Raw genomic sequence first — 24,629 nt, 5'->3', positions numbered from 1 at the left:
CTCATGGTGCAAAACTTTAAGCAAGACAGGACAAAATAACTCGGCAATACACGGTAAAACAGCTAAACACATTTGGACAAAAACCCACACTTAAACCCAAATCCGTCCAGACAGGCAAAGGGAATGGTATCCCACAATCCCTTGCGGTGCCGATCTAACAGCAGCACCAAAGTTACACCTACTTAATTGAATTAATTTGAATGAAAGTAAAATAACTACAATTAATCTTAACTGAAGCAAATAAGTTAGATCAAAGTAAAAAGTTTATCTTTCCAACATCCATACGTTGTCTTATCACCCTCTAACGGTGGAAAAAGTATTATCTGAGCTTCGTCATCCACTAAATCATCTTCAAATGGACACGCCATGCTGCTTCACCTCTCTGTAAACAAAGTAACCTTCAACTAAACCTGCTCCAGACCAGGTTATGTTCAGAGCATGAGTTGCTATGGCAACTTGACCTACCCTGAAACATACCTCCATTTCTGGAACCGAAAGCTGAGGTTATCAACTTCCTTAGCCTCAAACTTACCGTGGGAGCTAGCATAACCTGCTTTCTGGAATACCCCCCTGAGCAACTTGAAAGTAAAAACAATGATTAAAAAAACAATGTACAACTGTGCTTTTTGTGGTTATACTAGAATTGTTTTGCTTTGATCAAGATTTTCTTACAATTGTTACAAAAGTTGTTTAAAATGTTTGCCTGCTGTCTTGAAATAGTACCTCAATGCCGTGTACAGCCAAAAGAGAGAAAATAGAATTTGTTAGAAAAGCTAAGCAAACATTTCTGCCATATTGTAGTGATCATATTTTTTTTAGCAGCTGGCTGAAATTGAAGCTTTCACTGCTTTTGAGTTACAAAACACATTCCAATCGTAGATTTCAAGCACAAAATACATTAGCGGTTAATCATCCGACAAGTCGAAGTATTCTTTCCTTTAAATATAGTTTCTTAAAAAACAAATGCTTGCTCAGATTCTGTTTTAATTTACTGATAGTTCCAGCTTGAAGAAAGTTCTGTAGTGGTTTGTAATTACACCTTCGAAAATAAAACAAATAAACACCTATTTGTTGCTTTTCACAATTTCTTTTAATGGTTTATCAAGGTAACATAACGGTGAGCTACTCTGTTGATCCTGAATCTCTTTATTGTACTCTGTAAGCTACAGCCCCTGATAACAGCCTCCATTTGACTCAAGACAGTGAAGTTTAGAGCTTAGTGCATTCAAATCAAAACAGGAATGTCGAGGAGTTTTGTTTAAAAGCCATTTATTCAACACTTGTCACAAATTTCACACACATTAAAATAGCAACTACGTCTAAAAGTTACCTCTCAAAAATAGTAACAATTTGTTCATCTCTATGCAACACAAGGTGCTGTGGTGACATAACCGTACCGCTTTGGAAAACTGAAAGCACTGACAGTTTTGATGTTTGTTCTCAGATCACCTCGTCTTTCAAAGGCGTCTGGGGTTTAAAAAAAATTTTTTTTAAACAAAAACCGGGAAAAAAAAAAAAAAAGGATAAAGCTTCAGTTTGTTTGGAATCAACACCAAATTAACCTGTGGAATAAATGTCAGCACAAGATCGGGCAGGATCGTAGGAGGGGAATGTGGACACGTGGGGAAGGAAGCCCGTCTGCGGACCGCCGCCATCCAAGAAACTCAGGAGATGTGCTTCAGATTCAAGTAAGTGGATGGGTGGAGACTTCTGCGGAAACACCAAAAAGGTTCCACAGACGGCACTTTGACAAACAAGCCGGCTAACCAAAGAAAAGGAAAAAAAAAAAAAAAAGTACATGAATAACCGGTTTGGAAAAACGTTTGGTCATGGTGAATTTAGAGTCTCCATCCTCATTTGTCACCTGGTGCCTCTCCACTGTCTAGACAACGCAACCCAGTGTCTGGAGAGGCAAAGTCACACTCCACAAGTGTCGACTTCTCCAGGACACTTAACTGCTAATGCAAAAAGAAAGTGTGTAACAAATATTAGTTTTCAGGCTTCTGTGCGTGCTCCGGAGCTCTCGGCTCTTTTTGTTCTGCATGTTTCTCGTCTTCTGTTCCCCCTGAACTGGACCCGAGTCGGTCAACACGGCCAACAGCGAACGCGCCTCTACCTGCCGATACTCTGCTGCGATGAGGAGAAGTTTATAGAAGTGAAACGATAAAACCTGGCTTCAATTAAAAGACCTAAAAACACACATCCACAATTAAAATACATCAAATCTAACCTTTTCATCAGACTTATTAAAAGGAAGTCCTTTAAAAACAATGATAAATTGATGAATCATTTAAAATACTAATGGTGCAGTACTGGGAGCCAAACACTACCATCCAAAGCCAGCAGGGGGCATTATAGAGTCTTTGTAGTAGCTTTCTCCTGCAGGGATGCAGAATGCTCACCTGTGATGCAGGTTCACCCCCCCCCCCCCCCAACGGAAAAGACGCTGATAGAAACTGACGGCGTGACCTAGTTTCTAAAGATTCCTTCATGTTTTATAGCTTCAGCCTTCCCAGTCACAAAGGGAAGCTCGTCGGCCCTTACATTCTCAAATAAAAAGCTTATAAACTTCTGCAGCTAATAGACAGACAGCTCGGTTAGTGAATTCTCCTTCCCTATAGGCGTGTTTGCCACTACTAACAGAATCAGCGGTTCCACCCAGTGGCTCTACCTTTCTGTCCAACCGCTGAGTGTGAAACACCACGAGTGACGGGAGTTACAGTGAAAGGCTTCCTGTGGTGGCTGATGAGTTCTGAACCTATGTAGGACGAGCCCCTGAGTCAAAGTGTTAGATTGTTACCTTGCAGTCTGTGTGTGTGTGTGTGTGTGTGTGTGTGTATGTGTGGGTGGGTGGTGGGGGTAACAGAAGCAGCGTCTGTGCTCCAGAACAGGAGTTTACCAAAAGGCACACAGAAACCAGAGATCTGAGCGTGACTTAAGCCCAACCCTGACGTCACTGCCGCCGCAGCTCTCTGGTTTTCGTGGTGATGCTTTCTATGGCTTTAGGATGGTGTGAAAGGGGGGGGCTCTCCAGAAAAAACTAAACTAAACGGAGTGTGTTGAGACTGCTGCTCCCACGTGTGTTATTGAACGTGTCCCCCAGTTCCGTCCCTTTATGCATCCGTTTACACAGAGTCCTCGTCCATCCTGGCCACTTCATCCATGGAGGGGGCCGGCTCCGACTCCTCCGTTTTTGTGGGCGAGGACGCCTCCAACATGGCCGTGCGCTCCTCCTTGGGCTCTTCCTTTTGCTGCCTCTCCGCCTCCTTCTTCTCTTTATCCAACAAACGGTAGTTGATGCCCATTCCCACAAAGAGGAAGACGCTGGCGATGATGAGGATGATCCCACAGGTGAGGTAGGTGTAGCTGTAGTTGTGGTAGTAGTTGTAGAAGCTACCTGTGAGCGAGACCACAGAAGAAGATGTTCAGAGGGGGAAAATATTTAACAAGCTCAACAAATCTGGTAGTGGAGCCACTGCTCCTGCAGCCTTCAACCCTGGGATGCCTGAATTTATTCAAGTAATTAAAAATAAAGATACATTTGTGTTTTTGCTTTCAAGGAGATCCTAAACTAAGGTAGTTGGAGCAAAAGGATTTTTACATCAACAGGAGCCAATGGGTGTTAACCAGAGCTAAAGATGAAGTCTTTAGCTCAAAACTAAATCTTTGAGACTCCGCCTTCTTTTTTGATCTTGATGACCAACAGAACGTTCTTTGAATCACCGTAAGTCTCCAACCGTTTACACAGTCAACAAACTCCCAATGGGTTCAAGTGTTGAGCTGCAGACACTAAACGCCAGCATAGCCCGTGGTGTTCACACTGGGGGAGGGGCTGCTGCTGCTTCTTTTTCTTCATCTGTTTACTGGCGCATGATCGCCGCCAACGTGATCAATGATCATGAATTAAAAGCCACTACCAAATCCAAGTCCCTGATTGGTCAATGTTCAACTGGTTTAACTTTCAATGTGTGTTTAATGGCCGCACATTTTGGACGTGGAACTCGAAAATGTTATTAACCCTTGATCTTAGATGACCCCACCCTTCCATTGACGTGTTATCCTACCATGATAAAGTTGGATAAAGGTGAAAAGATTTCATATAATCCATGGACACCAGTGAAGATCACAAATCATTGAAGGAAAAAGGTTCAGTGCACTGTCTAGTGGGTCTAGATGACCCAACTCCCAATGGTAAAGTGCCTAGGATAGCATAAGGGTTACAGATGTGCGTAGCTATGTGTGAACGCGAGAGTTTTGAATGCGATGTGAAGTAGATTTACGCTTTGCTTCACATCAGAATCCATTGGAATCGCGTTAATTGCATAAACGGTTGAAGAATAACAGTAATCCAAAGAACGTGAGTCATTTGTTGTTGCCAGCGACAACTGTGGCCTTAAAGGCTTTGTAACAAACACATTCTGGCTTTAAAGTTTGTTTAATTTGAGCAATGAAGTCAGGAAAGCTAGATTATATCTAAAAACATTAAAAAATTACTTCCTAATTGCCTCCATTACTAAACTAGAAGGTTGTCCCCACAAGCCCCTCCCCCTGTGTCTTACTCGTCAGGGGTGGCCCCAGCAGGACAGGCCCACACTCCACTATTGTGACCAGACCCACGGCAGAGGAGAACCTCTGTATTCCCACCAGGTCCATCAGGGTCTCGAACAGCACGGCGCTCAGCCAGCCGAACGCGAAGCCAAAGAAAATGGCGTAGATGATGAATCCGGTGTAGTCGACATTCAGAGGCGCGAACACGTGACACAGTCCGTTCAGGAGGACGGAAGCTGCAAAGAAATACTGCACTCTGGGCCGGATCAGCTTGGTGTTGGCCAGGAGTCCCATGGAAGGGCGAGCAAACATGTCCACGAAAGCCATGATGGAGAGAAGGAGCGCCGCCTTTTCTTTGCTGATGTCTTTATTCTTGGCGAAGTTGGAGAGGAAGATGAGCGGAGAGAAGAGGCCGAAGAACATGACAACGTTGCCCATGAGGTAGAGCAGGAAGCCGCGGTGTTTGAAGAGCGTGAGGTCGATGAAGGTGTTGATCGTCTGCAGGACCGTCTTCTTGGGCTGTGCAGGAGCGGCTTTCCCCTCAGCTGCCTCGGTCTCGGGCTTAGGTGGCTGAGGTTTGGGCCCGATGGGTCGCATCAGAGAGCCGGCCACGCAGCAGTTCAGCAGAAGTCCCCCTAGAATCAGGAAGCTGCCCCTCCAACCAAACTCATCATACAGCCAGGTGTTGAGAGGAGCCAAGGTGGACAGGAAGATGGGGCTGCCGGCCATGGCGATGCCGTTGGCGATGGGTCGCCGCAGGTAGAAGTATTTACCGATCATGGTGAGAGCTGGATTCAAATTCAAGGAGAGTCCCAAACCTGAACATGGATTCAATGAGAGGAAAGGAACATGAAAAACCCTCTGATTCATTTATCTTTGCCATCAACCTTTAGTCAGTTATTTACATTTTTAAAATAAACATCAAGAAAAAACAACAACACAGAATCCTTGAAGATTTCTAACCTCCAACTACTCCAATAAAGAAGTACAGCTGCTCCACAGTGTTGCAGAAGGAAGCAGCAACCAGCCCAGAACCTGCCAGCAAGCCTCCGAGGATGATGATTGGTCGGCTGCCATATTTGTTCACCAGGATGCTGCTTATAGGACCTGAAAACAGGAAAAAAAAAAAAAAAAAGGAGTGAGGAAAATCTAAATGTAGCACCACATGCTAACGCACGTTCTTAAATTGATTCACGTTTTCTGCTGGAACAGAACTATTCTAAGGGGTCAGAGTTGTCCCTGAAATGAAGGGTTGCCAGAAAATCAGTTCAAACCCTCACAGATGTTTGGACAATCGATTCATTCAAAATTTCAACCCGTGTCTCCCATTCCATAGTAAGCACCCCTCCTGCAGTTACATGAACTATTACGAAGCCGTCTACATCCATCCTTTAAACCTGCTTAATTCCTGGTTTTCTGGAGCCTTTCCCAGCTCCTGTTGGGTGAAGGCAGGGAACACCCTGAACAGGTGGGATCCACTCCATTGCAAGGCCACACAACTACACATATTCACACCTAAAATTCTGAGTGATCAATTGACCTATGACGCATGTTTTTGGACTGTTGGAGGAAACAAAAGCGCCCAGAGAGAACCCAACGAGGAGAACAGACAAACTTCACACAGAAAGGACCCAGCTGGGATTTGAACCAGAGCCTTCCCGCTGAGAGAGAATGCTAACCACTACACCAGGGGTGTCCAATTCCAGGCCTCAAGATGCCCTATAAGTTTTCCAATCAACCTGCCGTTGAAACTCCTTATTGGCTAAACACACCTGATCCAGGTAAACAACAGCAGATGAGGCAGGGTTTCTGGAAAACCGGCCCTTGAGGCCTGGATTTGGACACCCCTGCACCACACCTTTGTGCAACCCATAGATTGGACATTGTATCTAACCCCCCTCTCAAGAAAAAAAGAAGAAAGCATACAAACAAACAAACACTGGTACAGAACGGCAAAAACGAGTCATTTCAGCTGTGAACCAGCAGGGGGTGCTGCTAATCTATTCACTGACAGGCTTGTGTCATGGCAGCAGTTACAAATAGGAGGTAGTGAAAGTGAGCGGGAGGTCGACAGGTCTCTGCCTCAGAGCTGGGCTCAGCATGAATAGACCTTCACATGGTTCCAGCTGGACGTCTGCTCATCTGGAGGAGGGACTGAAGAAAGTGCAACTGAGCTCAGCAGAGAGCAGTAAAGCACAAAACGTTAAAAAAATCCCATATGAAGTAATATCACACCTTCAGTGGGTTAGAGCTGTTGGTGGGGATGCAAAGCAGGAAGTTTTGGGGTTACTTAACATGACTTTCTAGGAGGATTTGGCCAACAAAAGTTGCGATGTGTTCACTCATGATGCAGAGGGGTGTGCCGCTGATTTCAACATTTGAATCAGTGAGTCAGGTCAGTGGGACATGAGGTTTGACGACATCAGCTCCTGTCTAATGGTTTAAGGAAACTGTTATTAACACTTTAAAACGCCTTAACTCATCTAAGGGCTTGAAGAAATGTCACCTCACAAATTGAATTGGCATCTTAAGATATTAAAAAGGAGAAATCTAAACAAAATTTACATCTAAAGACACTTTCTAATCTAGCAGGACTTCCTCTCGCTCATGCATGTGCACGCACACACGCACGCTTGATGCCTCTTAAGGACATCCTCTTCTGTTGCGCCTGTCAGCGAGGCCTCAATAGCTGGCATGGCGTCTGAACTGGAGGTCTGCCATGCTCAAGGTGGTCGGTTTACCCGCTACAGAAGGGCACACACAGCCGCAGCACTTCCTTAGTCGTTTCCATAGAAACTGGAGTATAACAAATTAAAAGTTCAGGTTTCAAACTCATTAGCAGATTTACCATTGAAGGAAAACACAAAGAGAGCAGTGAGTAGTGGCCTCGGTCATATTACATAATCAGTTTGCTGCTTCCATTAGAGAGGCTCCAAACAAAACTGTCCTCATCTCCACTCTGAGGATCCTGCAGCAGATTTCACTCAGCTTTGCATCTTTACCCCTCTAAAGGGAGTTAAGGTTAGTTTGGTTCTCAATTTAAGTCACCCATAAACATTGCTTTAGTAAGCCTAGTGCCTGGAAACATGGGGTTAAAAATAAAACAAAATAAAGACCCACTCCAATGGAAATGGTGTTTTTGGAGTTCAATAGTGGATTGGATTTTCTGTGCTTTTTCTTGGTGCTCAAAGTTCTTCCAATGTGTCCATTTATTCATTCACTCCTCATTCATACTTGGTGACGGTAAGCTGCTGATATAGCTACAGCTGCCCTGGGGCAGGCCGACAGAGGCGTGGCTGCCAGGTCGTGCTTACCGCCCCTCTGACCATCACTGGGACATTCATACACATTCACACACCAGTGGAGCAACACTGGAGACAGGGAGGGTGAAGTGTCTTGCCCAAGGACACAACGAAAACTGGCTGGGGGGAGCGGGGATTGAGCCGCTGACCCTTCGATCATTGGACAACCTGCGCAACCGCTGTTTAACATGTTCTTGTGCCATTTTTCCCCATGATGGAGGACATTTATTAGGAAAATAGCTTTAAATGTGCATTTGAGGAAAAAAGTCGTTTGAAAAAGAGCTCATCTGTGACGTAGAAATACGCTGGGTGGGCAGCAAGCTCCCTCCTGAGCTCTCATTGCTACATGTCACCCATCCCTCAAAGGTGAATTTCTAATAAACTAATGCCACTCTGCAGAAATGGTCCTAGAAAAGCGACAGGTTTTTGGATTTTGGTTAAAAATGGAACGATCATAACCACAATTAACTGGGAAGGCTTTGAAAGTAAATAAAGGACCCTGGAGTGGGACTTTAATGCTTTGTGTCCACTGAGCAGTCCAGTCTGGTCCGGTTTAGAATGGTCAAGGTGAGTATTTCCACTCAAAGTTGGACAGTCATGTGGGCACCAATAACAAGGCATGTAGGGTGAAGCCAACACTAACGGAGGTCACCCAGCAGCTCATTTTTTCCTGCTTGGCTTTTGGTACCTCGTATGTACAAAGCATTTCATGTTTGAGAGAAGATTGTAGGCGGTGAAGAAAAATACAGCCGCTTCCTTTTGTCGTAATGACCTTTAGCCTTTCAACAGGTTACAACAGAACCTCCACCCTAAACGGTCTGTTCCATTTTTCCATAGACCTACAACCAACAGGGGCCCAAAAACGGCACAAGTCGGTCCTACTCAATGGGTCCATTTTAGAATGGGAACACTGAAAATACAGGACCAGACCGGACCGTGAAAACGAGACTTACAAAAATATATTCACGCTTTGTACAGTTCAGAAAGAACACATTGGAGCCCCTGATAAAGAAGTCCAGAACATTTTACGCGAGTTTGAACCCCAGAGACCCACACAATCTGATGTAGAACAAAACACTGGATTGTTTTTCTACGGTGGGCATGACTGACCTTCAGCACAAGTCCTCAGAACTGACTTCAAGAAGTCAGCAGTTGATTAGATTGAGTGGTAGACGTTTGATCAGGTAAATGTCCAAAGTGTTTTAACCTCATTTTATAGTTTCCCTTTCTGGGTTTAAAAAATAAATCCCACAAGATAAAGAGTATGAGTTCATCTGCTGGATAATGGACTTTTTACACAATCCTCAGCAGAAATTCTTTGATGTAGACTACAGACATTTCCTCCCACAGATCACATGAACAGCTCTCAGTCAGTGTTTTCCACCCAACAACTCAGATCAGCATCACAGGCTGTGACAGGAGCCCTTGTCCCAGAGTCCAGAGGTGACTGGAACCGCCTTGCAAAGAAGCAGTTTTGTAAACCCACCACCATCTACAGTCAGTCAACAAGATTAAGCAAATCTGGAGCGATTCGTTCGTCATTGGTAATTCCATTTGTCAACAGTCCTGCAGCTATTGATACGGGTTTACAAAAACATCTCTGTTGAGACTTGTTTTTAAAACAGCAAGTACAGAACCTCACTTCCTCTTAGTATTAGCAGATTATGAATGTATTTTCTCAGTGGCAGGGGACAACACGCTTCCGACACCTCTACAAAACAAAAACATTGTACAACAATCAGTTTGTGCTCCAACTAGAGTGTCTGACTAGGTTAAGATGTTTTTCTAATCTGGGTCTTTGGTTCTTAAGCACCTCACAGCACATGACGGATTACACGTGTATCAGGGAGGCTTCCCAACAGCTGCTGCCACGCAGCAGACACAGCTGTACATTAAGGCATCAGAAATCAGCCCATCGCTCACATTTGTCATTTCAAATGTTTCAATGTCTTAATGTAGAAAGAGAACCAATGATTCATCATATTCCATATGAAGTATTCCCAAAACATTTCATGACCAAGTTCAGCTCAGGCTAAACACAACCGATGCAAGAATATCATTAAATAAAGCAAAAAACACCACAAAAAAATAGAAATTCAACGATCATAATCATACATTTAAATCCCAAATAAGGACAGGTCCACTAGATTCGATCAATTTTATTTTGCCTCCCTAACAGTAAAAGCCAAAATGTTCAACAAAAAGAATGTTTGTAAGTTTAGCGACCCGTTTTTTTGGCACGCACAGGAACATTCTAGCATCCTAGAAACAGCAAAGTCAGTCCCTTCCAGAACTGATCCCAGTGACATTTCCCAATTGATATTTGCCGAATCCATGAAATCACACCAAATATTTTCCATTTTGATTTAAAGGGTCACCATTAATGTGAACGAAAAAATAAGACGAAGTGAGGGCGACTGCTACTTGTGATACTAGTTATTAGGAGTGTAACAATTATTCGATTAAACAATTGATATTCCTACAATCCAACCACATCACTCCGTCTGAGGCAAGTTGTTAATTTAATCAAATCAAAGTAAACAATTATAAAATAGTTGCAAAATTATATACATCGCTTATCAATATTGGAAAATACCATTTAGGTTGAGGCTCAGTAGGTTTATTCACAACCAAGTGAATCACAGCGGACAACACACATGTGATGTCAGCAAAAACTTATCAGTCCATCATTCCAGTCCAACATGTGGAAACACTGATTTAAGGAAAGTCATGTGACCATGTGTCCAGAGTGCTAGAATGTTCTAATGTTCCCTTTGGATTATTTTAATGTGGAAAAACAACAGTGGGCTGAACTTTAGGAAACTAAAATGTGAATGGATTTGACATTCATTCTTGTTTACATTTTTTACACTTTATTATCTTGAAGAAATCCAAGGAATCTGGAAAACTTTCCCTGCTCTGTTCAGTACCAGGTATTTCTCTGAGTTACACTGGTTGAAGTTTTGGCTAAAGATGTTCTGGATCCATTTTAGGTCAGAGAATCTGATCGAATCGTTCAAAATGAACCAAATTGACTATAAATCGGATGGCCAACCACTAACTAACCACCAACCACTTGTGATATGAATTGAATTGTTCAAATGAATGGATACACCCAGAGACTGGAAATAATGTACTTCCAAATTGTGGATAATTATAATATGTGTATTTGCAGAAAACTGAGCAGTTCCTGCTAAAAATGAATATTATTTTGGTTCATTATCTCTGATCACGTAAACACAGATTATGGAAACTAGGCCTGCACAATAAATTGCTAATTTTTCGTTATCGCGTTATCAAGCTGTACAATATGCATATTGCAAAAGTCTGCAAAAATTGTAATAAATGGTTAGCTTACATGTGCCAAAACAATATAATGGCAGCTTGAAGTATTCAACGAATCAAATCCCGGTAAATCCATTTATACATTGTCCAATCATATGGACTCCTTTACATCATTGACCAATCAGATGGAGCCCTTTTATTGTATATGTTCGCCTCCTGTGTAGACGAGGGTCATTTGGAGTGTAATTCAAGCAACTTATTTATATAAATATATATAATAATAAAATATTTTATTTTATAACCCTTATTTAAATTAAACTGCTGCAGTGAAATGCTGTTTATGGTTGTTTTGCTATTGGTTCATGTGTCACAAGTTTTATCATCTTTTTACTGTTGTTTGTTGTGTGTGGTTGTGTGTTTTGCTACCGGACACCTGAATTTCTCCTTTGGGAGATTAATAAAGTTTATATCTATCTATATCTATCTATCACAACATTGATCATTAATATTGCAAATGGGAGTTTTCCTCATATCGTGCAGCCCTAATGGAAACTAACATCAACTAGTAGAAAATGTGAAATAGAGAACCTTAAGTCACACCATCTAAAACTGCATTGCTTATTTAATTAAACCGCTTTGTAATACATCACCAAAACCATCAACTTAACAGAAAAACTGGACAAAAGAAAACATTACTTTCACAGGTGATGTCATCTCATCTGCAGATCACTAAAATATTTAAGGTTATTGTGTAGTTTCATGTTACACTCGCACACACACATCCACCCACAAAGTGCACGTAGACTCTGCTAAATTGTGAAAAAATAAAAAGGAACACGACTGAATATTCATTTAAAGGAAGTACTTGTTTTACCAGTCAACACTACTTCCGTGCTCTGCATCCTGTGGAAGTATTAGTCAGTGACGTCACACTTTCGTAAAGCATTAATACCAACGGGTATTTCCCTGTTAAGTCTGTGTGTACGTGCACCGCCTCATGTGTAACACCCTGTGAGCAGCGTAGCTGTCTGGCAGCTTACAGCATCAAACTGGGCTTATCCCATTGGCTGACATTGAAGCAGCATTTTACATAAAGAGATAGATACTGGCCAACATCTGGTTCCTGTTCTGACTCGTGCATTTTTACTCCGTCAGCACTTCTGCAACCCAAACCTATGAAAAAGGTTGGAGGCAGGAACACGTTCTGCTGAGTAGAGACGGTTTGAGACAATGAGTACGGAGGAGAAAAAACAAGTTTATCCGTTTGGTTTAAAGCTCAACCCTTAAAAAAAATAACCTGACAGGATAATTCAAACTCATCTGAACAAACTCAGAGGTATTGCTGAGCCAATAAGCTTTGGGAACTTTTCCATCTGCTGAAAGCACAGATTGTTTACACAGCACTGTATACTGTCAGAGACAAAGACCCTCAACACTTTCAGGAGACAACTGAGCATAACTTAAGGGGATAATGGTTACCTAAACAGATAAAGGCTCCACCCCCAACAGATCACCACGTCAATCCCTTAAATCTTTGACCGTTAAATCATTCACAGCGTTCCATTCATGGATTTTCTATAGGAAAGGAAGATTTTCATTTGACTTTTCTGTTTACTTAAATTTAACAACATGGGCTCTGTTGGATGAAGAAAGTTTGTTTGCACCCAAATGAAACGTTCTAGTCATGCATGTTTGCAGAAAGAGGACCACAAACCCAAAGAGGGCGGTCAACTCGGAGTGCAGCTTTTCTCCTCCAAAAGCTTTGGAGGGATTACTGAACAACAGTGCCTGTGTTCCAAAACTACTAGAAAACAAACATAAGTATACATTCCTGTGTCACACTTTAGACTGAGGTGTGACGCAGAAAACAAGCATCTCACTGATAGATATATATATAAACATAGATATAGATATGCCCATTAGATGATAGTGTCAGATTCCTTAGAATGACGTTCACGACATCGCAAAATCCGAAACCTATAGGTGACGCAATTCAACACTTTTAGAGTCGTCTATAGGCAGATGCTTCACACTGCTTTATTGTTCGGTGTAAACCGCACGCTTACCTCCTCCGTACATGCAGGCCAGCATGATTGAGGAGATCCAGGACACCTGACTGGGCGTGGCATCGAAGACGACCTCGATCTCCTTGAAGAAAACAGTGATGGACTTGGGGAAGGCGTAGGAGAAGCCGATGCAGATGATGGCACCTGCCACAATTGCCCAGCCCCAGCCACCTTCAGGGGGGGTGTATCCCACAGGCCCACCCACCGCTGGAGCCATGTCAGCTCAACTAGATGAAGGTGGAGACGGATGAGAGGTTTCCGAAGAGTGGAGGAGCACCACACTTCAGGACTGCAAACAGGACCTGTGGGTAAAATAGAGATTATTGGTCTTTCACATCAAGTGAACAGTAATGATCACTGTTCAATATAACAAATCTAGTCTAGCATGAGCACTGAGCATAAAGGAAATTAAAAAACACACAATACCAATGTTATCGGCCACAAATATCAATTATTCGCCACCTCTACTACTACTCTGTGTTGACCGTAAAAAAATAAAACATATCCGTCAACACCGTAGCCTTTACCACAAGTTCAATACAAATTTCTAAACAATACTTTTTTTTATTCAATTTTAAGAAATATTTATCAAGAATGCATAAAGGCCCGTACACACCGGGACGAATATTCGCCAGGCGTTATTCGCCAGCGTTTTTCGCCACGTTTTTTGTGTTCACACCCAGGCGATTTTCGCTGACGATGAGCCGAGCGAACATGCAATTTCATTCCCTGACATTAGATGGCGCTTAATGTAAACAGAAATACTCCTGTACACAAGGTGGCGCTGCGCAACTTTACGATTCTTAAAGTCGCTTTTCACTCAGAAGAAGAGAGCAAGTATTTACGCGCTTGTCAGAATAATACAAAGAAAACATGAATATTTCAAGCATCAGTAGCTCCAACTGGTACTTGGTAAGGGGATATTTTAGAATGTCCGTCATTATTTCTTTGCGGCAGCGTAGACGCTACTTGGCGTCTATCTTCTTCGCTGGTATGTTTGCTCAGCAAGGCAGTTTTGTGTTTGAGCGCCCCCAAGTTGTGTTTTACTGTAACTTCAGAAGCTCCAGACACGTGTGCAAAAGCGCCATTCTCATTGGTCGAATAGATTTCGACGCGACGCGTCGGGAAAAAAAAAACGAACCCGAGGCGTTTTTTTTTTTGACGCTTTGGCGCGTGGCGTTTTTTCGCGTCGGTGTGCACACTCTCATTGGTGCCCTTTGTTTAGTCACGAGGCGTTAAACGTCGGCGAAAATCGCCGGCGAAATTCGTCCCGGTGTGAACAGGCCTTAACACATCTGAGAAACTTTGGTTTTCACAGGCTCATTTCTTAAACCAATTTAAAAATCAATGGGCAGAGAAGGAATCAAACGTCCTCACAGCATATTACTGTATTTACTTATATTAAGATGGAGAAAAAACAAAAATGTTTACCAAACAGAAGTGTATTAAAGAGCATAAATGTTGCCCAGTCAATACACAGCCATGGCTGCAGCCAGATTTGCTGATATAAACAAGCAAACGTACAGTTTATCAATACAACATTTATTTAAAGGTTAATTAACCAAAACCATTCAAAATTCAAATACTTTTGCTGTTTACATTTGATGGGTGCGGAGCTATAATGAAAAAATGAAACCACTGAACATGGGAACCGTGCGATTCAAATGTCTGAAGCAGACCGAAATTTTAACTGAAAAGCGACTCCATGAAGTCCTGCTAAAGGGTTGGCTCACCGTTAATGAACAGTCAGAGTTGGGCTCCCGTTCGCAGCACTTAACTCCAAACTGGTTGTAATCACCAATGTTGAACAAATCATTACATCGTCTGCCTGACACAACAACTAGTCCAGTCAGCTGAAGTCAGGCTGTTTATACACACAGGCAATGGATTTTTTTCACTTCCTTTTTTAGTTCTGATCTGCTCAAATAAACGAAAATTAAAATGCAGTAATTGGTGCAATCTTAATACTTTGTTAAAATGGAAAAAAAACAACTATTCAGAATAGTAATTAGTCCCACGCTACTTCACACATCCTTGTGTTTTAGTTCTCACGTTTACTAGTGAGCCTACACACACTTCCCAGATCATACTAAGAAAACAGCTTTTTATTTTGAACTGATCTCCATTATATCACAGTTATTTCAATCTGAACATTTCTTGGAGCTGATGCATCAAAGCACAGATTCAGCTGCCTGTAGGCTTTGGATATTAGCAAAACTCTACCCTGGACAGAATCTAATAGAAATATTACGCCATTAAAGTTTGTGGTGCTTCATGAATGTAGCATCACATAATAATAAAACTTTCAGATGTCTACAAACCAAAATAGAAAGCCTAATATGGCTCCTACTGGCTTTGCAGAGTGTCGCCACATGGAACATTTCACCTTATGTGCTTATCAAAAGGGTAGAGTGACTGCAAACTAAAAAAAGGAATTGCACAGCAACCACATGTTGCAACTCCTGAAATGGAAGAGTCACATCAAGGACAACTGCAGGCCGGACAGATGAAAGCGATTCCAGCCCTATGGCAGACAGAAGCGTATGGGGTCAAATTAGGATCATCTTAAAATAAATGGGGGGAAAAACGGATTGTAAAAAATAAAAATAAAATAAAAGTTTTAAGAAGAAAAAAACATTGTAAACTTGAAAAAAGAAATTTGAAAAATTTGGAGGCAGTTTTAAACAAAAAAAAAACAAATAGAAAGTTATTGACTGACAGACTGAGAAATAAAAAATGTTTATAAAAAAAAAAAAACTTACTTGGAAACAGTTTGAGGTTTATTTATAAATATACAATTTTTAAATCAAATCACAATTTTATTTTCATTTTATCAATAATTCCACCAAGTTAACAATATGGTTCTTAGGGTTTAACACAGTTTTCAATTTTTTATTTTATATACAATGCCTTGTTTTCAAATGATCAATTAAAAAAAAAAAATCTACAATCTGGTTTTTCATTTATTTTTTATCCTAATTTGAGCACATAGAAGGGAATCCCAAAACTTGATGAAGAGGGAATTATGTAAAAGCTTAAAATTCTAAGTGCTGGTGCTTAAAAAAAAACGACCTTACAATGAAACAGAGGGGAAAAAAGTTAGCTATTCATATTTCTTAAACTATTACAGAAATTCAAATTTAAACATAAGTGAGATAATAAAACAAACTTTAGCCTCTCCATAAATTATCTGGTGCAGGTCACAGCTCTGTCTGTACCTTTTCAGCTACGTCTGGCCTCATCAGGCGGAACATTGTGCTGCTTTGACTCTTCAAACACTGATATGGCCAAGAGTATCAGCGTGTAGAGTATTTACTCAGCAAAGGCCGACATAGGTCAGGTCCAGCCTGGTAGTCACTCAGCACCAAGAGGGGGCTCAACTTTGATGTCACACTAAAAACAAGTGGTCCCGTTGCAATTTTAGAGGGTGGGGCGATTACACAGCACTAAATGTCAGAATAACCGACAACAGTCGTGGCCTTTAATGCAGTTTAACTGGTGGTTTAAGTTACGTACTGAAAGGTCATCAAGGGACCAGAGTAAATCTGGCAGAGGTTTGGTGGTCCTCTCAAGTTGCTTACAGTGACTGGTCTCATCTGGTCTCTATGACCTCACAGACATGCTGCTTACACAATGCCAAGTGCAGACCACAATGCAACTTTAGCTACTTCAACAACAGTTTAAGGGAAAAACAGAATTGAAATTGTAATTGGTCGGTGGAGCCTCAGGATTTTTGAAAGCAGTCTCAGAATGTCTACCTTCTGGTCAAACTCCGTCTTCCTGTGTTGAACAGGAATGTGATGACAGCAGGGAGAAACGCTGATTTTCTACCTCACCAAGGACAGCTCAGCTCTAAACTAAAACAACTGAACCAGTGATACCGTAAGCTTTGCTACAGGCACGCAGAAGCCAAGGGTTAACTGGAACAAAGTCAGTTCAGTCTGCTTTCACATTTCCACTGCAACACACCTATAAGAGTATCATAAGTCAAACAAAAGCCGCAGGGACAAAGAAGGGTTTTATAAGCAGCAACTTACTGTGAAAAGGTCAAGATTGCATGATCATGTACCTGTACCAGTAAAATTACTATTTTTAAAATAAATGAATCAACAAAAACTAAATTTCTTCTATCCTTATGTAAATAAAATGAAGCTATAATCCTTGGCTGTTCGAGAACTGGGCCAAGTGAGTGAGTGTCACCAACAAAATATTTAACTTCCTGCTCCAACAAAATTAAATCTAATTATGTCACCATTTTTTCATAATACAGTGCCGTCACGCTGGAGCGAGACGACATCAGTAAGCAGTGATTGATCCGAGTCAGTCTGAATGAACGTTTCTGTGGCAACCGCTCTCCCCAATCAGGAGTGAGCTTGTTGGAAGCAGACTCCCCTACTACTTGAAAGCAGGCTCAGGAGAATCAGTCAAATGTTTTGTCAAACATGAGACTACATGTTTTAATTGAGGCATCTGATCGGTCAGTTTATAACTTGAATAACTTGAATTACAGAACAAGTGAATAACAATTTGGATTAACAAGAATATCTTTTAAAAAGTAGGAGAGCAAGAATTGTGATTCTGACAAATATGCTGACTAATAGAAGACTTTTCAATAGACGTCAATAGAAGGTTATGGCTTCTTGGAGCTGGCCGATACTTCCTGTTCGGAATGCGGCGGAGGAGGGGGTCACTCAGTCCATGGTCTCATGTTCAGTCAATGGCTATTTGTTATAAGGCTACATTGAGGTGGTGGGATGATTTTTGGCGTTCATATTACAAAAATATGCAAATAACCGACCAAAGTCATAGGAAACTATAGACCCCATTATATACAGAATATATTACCAGATGATAAATCAGTTTGAACAGTAGATGATGGTTTTATCCAATTCTCAGTAAAAAGTCAGTCATGGTATTGCAACTGAAGAAAGATAGACTTGATGCAACCACTTCAAATGACTGTTTAAGGTTTCTGGGTTGCATTTTCTCCAACAACCCAAAAATGTCTGGCTGTAAATCAGAACAGCCCAGCATGGTGCAACAAATGTCCACCTCAACCTTTCAGTAGGGGTATCCCAGATGAAGTGCTTCTCTGAAATATGCAGAGCCTCATGGCAACCACTGGTAGCAGCTCGGGCTGCAAACCCCTGAGGACCTCATTCTGCAGATGGACACCCCCCAACCCCCCTTTGTGCCAGATGCAATCAAGTCTGGACAGATTTAATAAACGATGCTTTTCTCCCACCACCATTTTATTTTGAACATTTTTGGATTTGGACTCATAAGAACTAAAAGGAATAAAATTTTATCATGTCAACAAGAGATCTATCCATCGTTAAACCATGAACTCAATGAACTAGAATGTTCCCAGAAACAAATGGCTACATGTCCTAACAGCTTAAATTAACAACTGCACGGACATCAGCATTTTACAAGTTAATTGGCTAACGCATTTGTAGCTAAAACTAGGGGGTTAAAAATGCAGCGGGTCTCACACGACTGGATTTATGCGACCATTTCCCCTGAGGTTACAATGCTCAGTGGAGAACTGTAATTGAACATCTGCATGTCTGTGCCAACACACCAGAGAAACCCATTCAGGAGTTCTCTACGCTGCCAATTTTACAGACTAAAAACAGTCCAGAGGCAGAAACCTTTCAGAGACTCTGATACAGTCTCCATGAGGGCGTACTCATTTGACTTAAGCAACTTGTACTGTGTAGCACAAGTGAATGGTTTTCAAAGACATAAATAGACAAAATCACAATATAAATTTGTGAAATAATATGGGGAAGGGTTTAAAACCTCATTTAGTACATTTCTGCTTTTACCAGCAACAAGTCCCACTTGTTTAACCTCATTGACCTCTAGGGCTTACAGGTATGAACTAGTATGAAGGCAGTCCTATACATGCTTATCCATAAATTCTTGACACACTTAAGCTACAGTAGTTTCCTATTCAAATCACAAAAACCCAAAGAAACCAAGTCGCTCGGCTTTGCTGACTTAATACATTTAGTTTATCCTGTAGTCATATGAACAACTCGTGATCCTTAAGTAAGTAAATTCTGTCAGACAGCAAACTACGTTATATAGGTCAAATCAATGCAAATGGCAGATTACAAGTCCATGGTCCATTGATTACTAGTCATGTAAACATGAACATGCAGCAGACATTTAAAGGAAGTAGTGGATCTTCAAATATGTACTGTTTTAATAAACATGTTTACATGCATGGGGACACAGAATCTGCGCAAAATAATTACATTTGCATAGAGTGAATTTCTCCAGAAAAACAAGACGTTTGCATTAACAGCAAACCAAAAGACAAAAAAAATTCAGAGACACCTTTACAGTCAGCATTGCTTTAGCAAGTTTTAGTCGTCGTATTGCATCTTAGAATGAAATTAATTCGAGTTTAAAATGCAGACATTTTCTAATTGAAATGGAAGTTTTAAATGTAAGGTTCGTGCCCAGGAAGATCATTTATGAATGTCCGATTATGGAGAGAACCCATGTTTCATTGACATTCAAAGGGGATCATTTCCTGCAGATGGTGATGAGGTTTTCTTTAAGATAATTCAGCAAATGAGTCCACATTTCACTACAATGAACCCTTGGACTCTCAGTGGATTAAATACAGTCACCGGAATAGTGCCTCTGATCCATTATGTGCGTGGGTTGAGTGTTTGTGCTAAGTGACTGACATTTATCAGTTTCTTTTTAATGCAAAACACTTAAATCTTGAAAGATAAGAGTGATTAATGATTTCTCAGTCAAATTAGGCAGAGCAAAGCCTGGAGTGGATTGCTTTTATTCCTCTGGAAAAAAGCTAAAATTCTCGTCAATCAACGTCTAATACAGTCAGTGAACACATGAACATCAAAACCCAAAGACATGCCTGCCCTAAGGCAGGCATGTCCAAAGTCTGGCCTTTGGGCCAAATGCTGCCCAGATTTAAATTTCCAGCAGCCCGCAGGCTCCTTCGATAAAATCAATAACCCTTTAAATTAGCCTCTTCTATGACACTTTTTATGCCATTTCTAAAATGTCATCTGTAAATAAGAAACGTTGACCGTGAGGGCCACCGCCTCCAGGGAAAGGGAAACTGACATATTTATTTTATTGAAATTTGAAACGACTGTCAGCCTAATATGCCAAGACACTGACTGTTTAAGGAGTTGAATAGCAAGAGGAACTACCAGACAAAACATGCCATAACTAGCTATCTGGGAATGAACGGTGTGAAAATTTGACAAATTTACAGCAATTTGGGTAAAACCATTTAGATGCATTGGTTTTAGATTACAACATAAATCCATTGTAGTACAGAAAAAAGTTCTTTAAATGGTTCATTTGCATTTCATTGTATTTAAATACTTCAGAGAATGTCAGGCCAAATGGTTGCCCCTCAAACATTGTCACCTCACCAAATGCGGCCCTCCCTGCAAAAAGCTTGGACACCCTATTGGGCAACAATTTGTCTTCAGAAACCTAATTCGGGGATTTCTGTGCCAGTTCCTAGAAACGGCTCTTGTTTGATCTTTAGGAAGGTCAGAGTTTACGGGATCGCACTGCAATAATCATAACCTTAAAGGAGGGCATGAAAAATAACCCCCCACACACACCCAGTGCATGGAAAAGTCCGCAACACATTCTGAGCCACAATAAGACAGTTACACACCTATTAATAAACTGACAGCTCTAGTCCTATTGGGACAATAGAGACTGCACAGTGCGTGTGGCCATCATGCAATCTTTCCATGGTGCTCTAACCTCCCAGAGTTGGCATGTGAGGCGTTCACAGCGCTGCTCAGACTAGATAACACGTTAGATCACAGTCCAACGCAGCACCGCTCTGAGGAGGAAATCTGAGTCAGGACTCCAGAGTCACAGTCAGGACTGCTTGTGTTTGAGGTTTGGCCCCAAGTCATCTTGGCTGAGCGGGACTCCAGAACTACTGAATGAAGAGAGAGAGAGAGTGTGTGTGTGTGTGTGTGCCATAGGACATCTAAGGTGACACTAGTACTCCAATTGTTTTATAGGCAAATTCAAGGATATAGAGCCTAATAAAAATAAAAAGATCACAAGAAAATCAAAATAACAAGGACAGATGCTTTAATGACAGTGGGAATTTTAAAGTTAGATTGAGTATTCATTTAAGATAATAAATACCAAGTAATTTAGTAAATAAATGGTATAAACTAAAGCCATGTATTTATATGTTGTGCAAGTAGGCCTGCTGATGCAACACCGACACCGTAGTCTATAAAAGGACAGCTGTGTTCTTCCTCTCTGTGCTGGAACTCCGGTCCGGGCACTGGCTGAACCGAACGGCGGATGACGACCGGCGGAGGAACCGACTTCACACACGTGGATGTAAAAATAGCGCCGGCCAGCATCACGCCACGGTGAACGACAAAACACGTCGACACGAAGCCGCTTGCCTAATGTACTGCCGCGTAGTAAAAGGATTTACGAGCAGCAGCCGCCGCAGAGGGAATAGGTGGCCCCGCGCGAACAGGCTAATTAGAAGATGAAAAGAATTTTACTAATTTAAAGCGTCAGCGCCGGTTTAGTGATGGAAGCGGCCGTTCCATTCAATGTGCCGCCACTTTAGTTTGGTAATATTAGTCCGCGTGCACTCAAAAGCGTTCACTCACCGCGTGTGTGTCCACTGAAGACTGCGTGGCAAAGCGCTACAGACCCGCACGCGGCTTCGTTGTTCTCGGGGACACGCGGGTCCAACTGCATGCGGCTCCGGGTACCACAAATGTCTGACTGGAAACTCCTGGATGGGGATGAAGGTATTGCAAAAAACCCTGTCGCGCATGCGCAAAAGACAACTTGAAGCTGCCGCTCTGAGTACTGGCACGTGCGTGAAGGAGGCGGGGCACAGTCGGGACTGCACGTACGCGATGGTGATGACGCGGCGCCGGAATAGTTAATTGAATCAGTCCCGTCTTACTTAAAAAAAAGAAGAGTGAACATTGAAATGTGTATCCAGAAAAGCACAGCCGCATTCTTTTATATAACAGAATCGATTTTAATAACCTTGCATACGTAGAAATCCTTTAGATGGAATGACTCAGCATAAAGCTTGTTTGTACTGGTTTGACCTGGTGTTTCCATTATGTAAAATGTCTTACTTACATATCATACCTTTTTATTAGATAATTTGAATACATGATGATGGTTGTTTAATTATTCCTTTAGGTATTTTAGTGATATTTTTATTTATGGATTGATCAACCATTCCCATCCGGACAACGCTTCAGAGCAGCCAAATATAAAACCAACAGACATAAGAAGTTGTTCGTTCCATCAGCCATAACACTGCTGAACAAACGGTAAATGGTCCAGAGTAAGTGTCTCTGGTTGTTATTTCTGTGGGAGTTGTTATTTCTGTGGGTGTTGTCTTATTGTGTATGTTTATTCTGTTGTGTTCTTTATGTTGTAGCTGTGGGCTCCTCAGCCCAAGACAAATTTCCCTCACGGGAATATAAAGTACTGATTGATTGTGATGAAAAATGTATACCATCACTATTAATCAATACTTACTCCTAGTTAGGGTGGTATTTATTAGGAGAAAGGCATCACATTATTTATGAAAAATTAAACGACTGTATTTATGCCGCATTATGGCTTAAGGTTATTTTCCATCTGCAGTCCCTTGGCAAGTTCACGTTAAAAGAAATAAACTGTCAGCAATACCCATAGATAAAGCAAACAATAAACCCTAAAAAGGACATATTGTACAACAAGGACACACACATAAAATCAATGTCCATTAGGTCACTTGGATCAATGCCCCAGCTATCACAGATCAAGGTGGAAAAACCTTGGACAGACATTGAAGTCCCACTCACCTTCTCATTTATTTTCAGTGTTTTCCCAGCGGTCTTTTAATTGTTATCCAGTTTTTAGCCAAAAATAAAAAATAACCTGTGTGGTTCTCTAGGGCATAGTTTCTGTAGAGCAACAGGAGTTCATCAGATATTCGCCTCTGAGTTGTTGGCAGGGTTTTGCCGTGGAGTAAGCCTGCCCTGACTTCCCATCATCCCTTTATTTACACTCTCTCCCGTTAGCTTACAGCCGCTCACACCAACCTAACATTACAAGAGCAACAAAAATGGTAAGCAATATTGAGGCTATCCAATCGTGACGTTTTGATCCAGATTCCAGCTCAGACGAGGAAAACAAAGATGAACGCACATCTATTTGTCTACAAGTGGATGCATCAGGATGGAGCTGAGCAGGGAGCTTGGCCCTCTAACTGTGGTAATTACTGTCACTGCTGCAGAATTTTTCCAACTGTATTTTTCTGTCTGCTCATGATTCTTTGAGATTTTACCTAAAATGCGCATTCTAAATAAAATGTATTATTATTATTATTATTTACAGCTATTTCAATAAAGAAATACTCAGAAAGGCACTTTTAAGATTAATTTTCTTTTTATGTCTTCCATTATGAGAAGAATGCCACAAGTTCATACCAAAAACGCAATTTTCATTGGAGTGGGTCTTTAATCCCGCAAACAGGCCATTATATGCACAACTAATGGTACATTTAGATTCACCAGTTAACATAGGAAATATGTTTATGGACTGTAGGAGGAAGCCGGAGTGTCTAGGGAGATGCATGCACCGGGAGAACTGGCAAACCACACGCAGAAAGGACTCAGCTGATGAGATACTCTTCTAATGACCGGTTTACTTTTCTGCGAAATGGGAATCTGTTTGGTAAACAATGATTTTATTATGTAGCAAACTCTCTTAATTCTAAAGTTCTTCAAGTTTTTGTTTTTCTATACACTTTTCTTCACTTTTCACTTTTCAACTAAACACGGTCAAGAATTTTATGTATCATTTCATGTGTGTGTTGTGTATTTATGTTTCTCAGTTTCTTTTTTAATATTTCAAATTCAATATAGCTCAAACACCTTTATATCTAAAAAATATATATATATATATATATATACATGTGCTTGGATATTGTGCCCAGAGAAAAACTCCCCTAGTGTCTGAAGAAAACATGAAATTCTACACAGACAGGACCCAGCCGAGATTCAAAACAGCGGCTTTTTGCTGTGAGGCGACAGTACAACCCACCACATTATTGTACGTCCTAAACTCATATTGCATTGAGTATAGTTATACGAATGAACAATGGTACTGGGGGCAGTTACCATATCAATGGCGAGCAATTAGCATCACCCAGTGGGGGCCCTTGGGCAAGACCCTTAACGCTGCTGCCTCCCGAGCGCGGCTCGTCTGCAGTTCACCGCTCCCCCAGGGGATGGGTCAAATGCAGAGAACAAATTTCGCACACCTAGGTGTGTGACAGAAAATGGGACTTTATTACATTGTTCATCACATATTGCAACTCAGTTGAGTGCAGGGTCCTTGATACACTTTCCTCAGACCT

At 41.5% G+C, this 24,629-nt stretch overlaps 1 protein-coding gene across 1 annotated transcript; it reads right to left on the bottom strand.

Moving 5' to 3' along the window:
• Positions 1-1,252: 1,252 nt before the first annotated feature.
• LOC101170020 (monocarboxylate transporter 1) lies at positions 1,253-22,003 on the bottom strand. Its single transcript, XM_023956943.1, has 5 exons — positions 21,865-22,003; positions 13,202-13,503; positions 5,512-5,655; positions 4,560-5,366; positions 1,253-3,397 (listed from the first exon to the last, which is right to left on the bottom strand). The coding sequence occupies exons 2-5, from the start codon at positions 13,416-13,418 to the stop codon at positions 3,126-3,128; spliced, it is 1,440 nt and encodes a 479-aa protein (XP_023812711.1). The 5' UTR covers positions 13,419-13,503; positions 21,865-22,003; the 3' UTR covers positions 1,253-3,125.
• Between the last annotated feature and the right edge of the window lie 2,626 nt (positions 22,004-24,629).

This window comes from Oryzias latipes, chromosome 7, assembly GCF_002234675.1.
Source record: "Oryzias latipes chromosome 7, ASM223467v1".
NCBI lineage: Eukaryota > Metazoa > Chordata > Actinopteri > Beloniformes > Adrianichthyidae > Oryzias > Oryzias latipes.
Note: the sequence above shows the minus strand (reverse complement) of the source record. Positions and strands in the feature narration are given on the sequence as shown.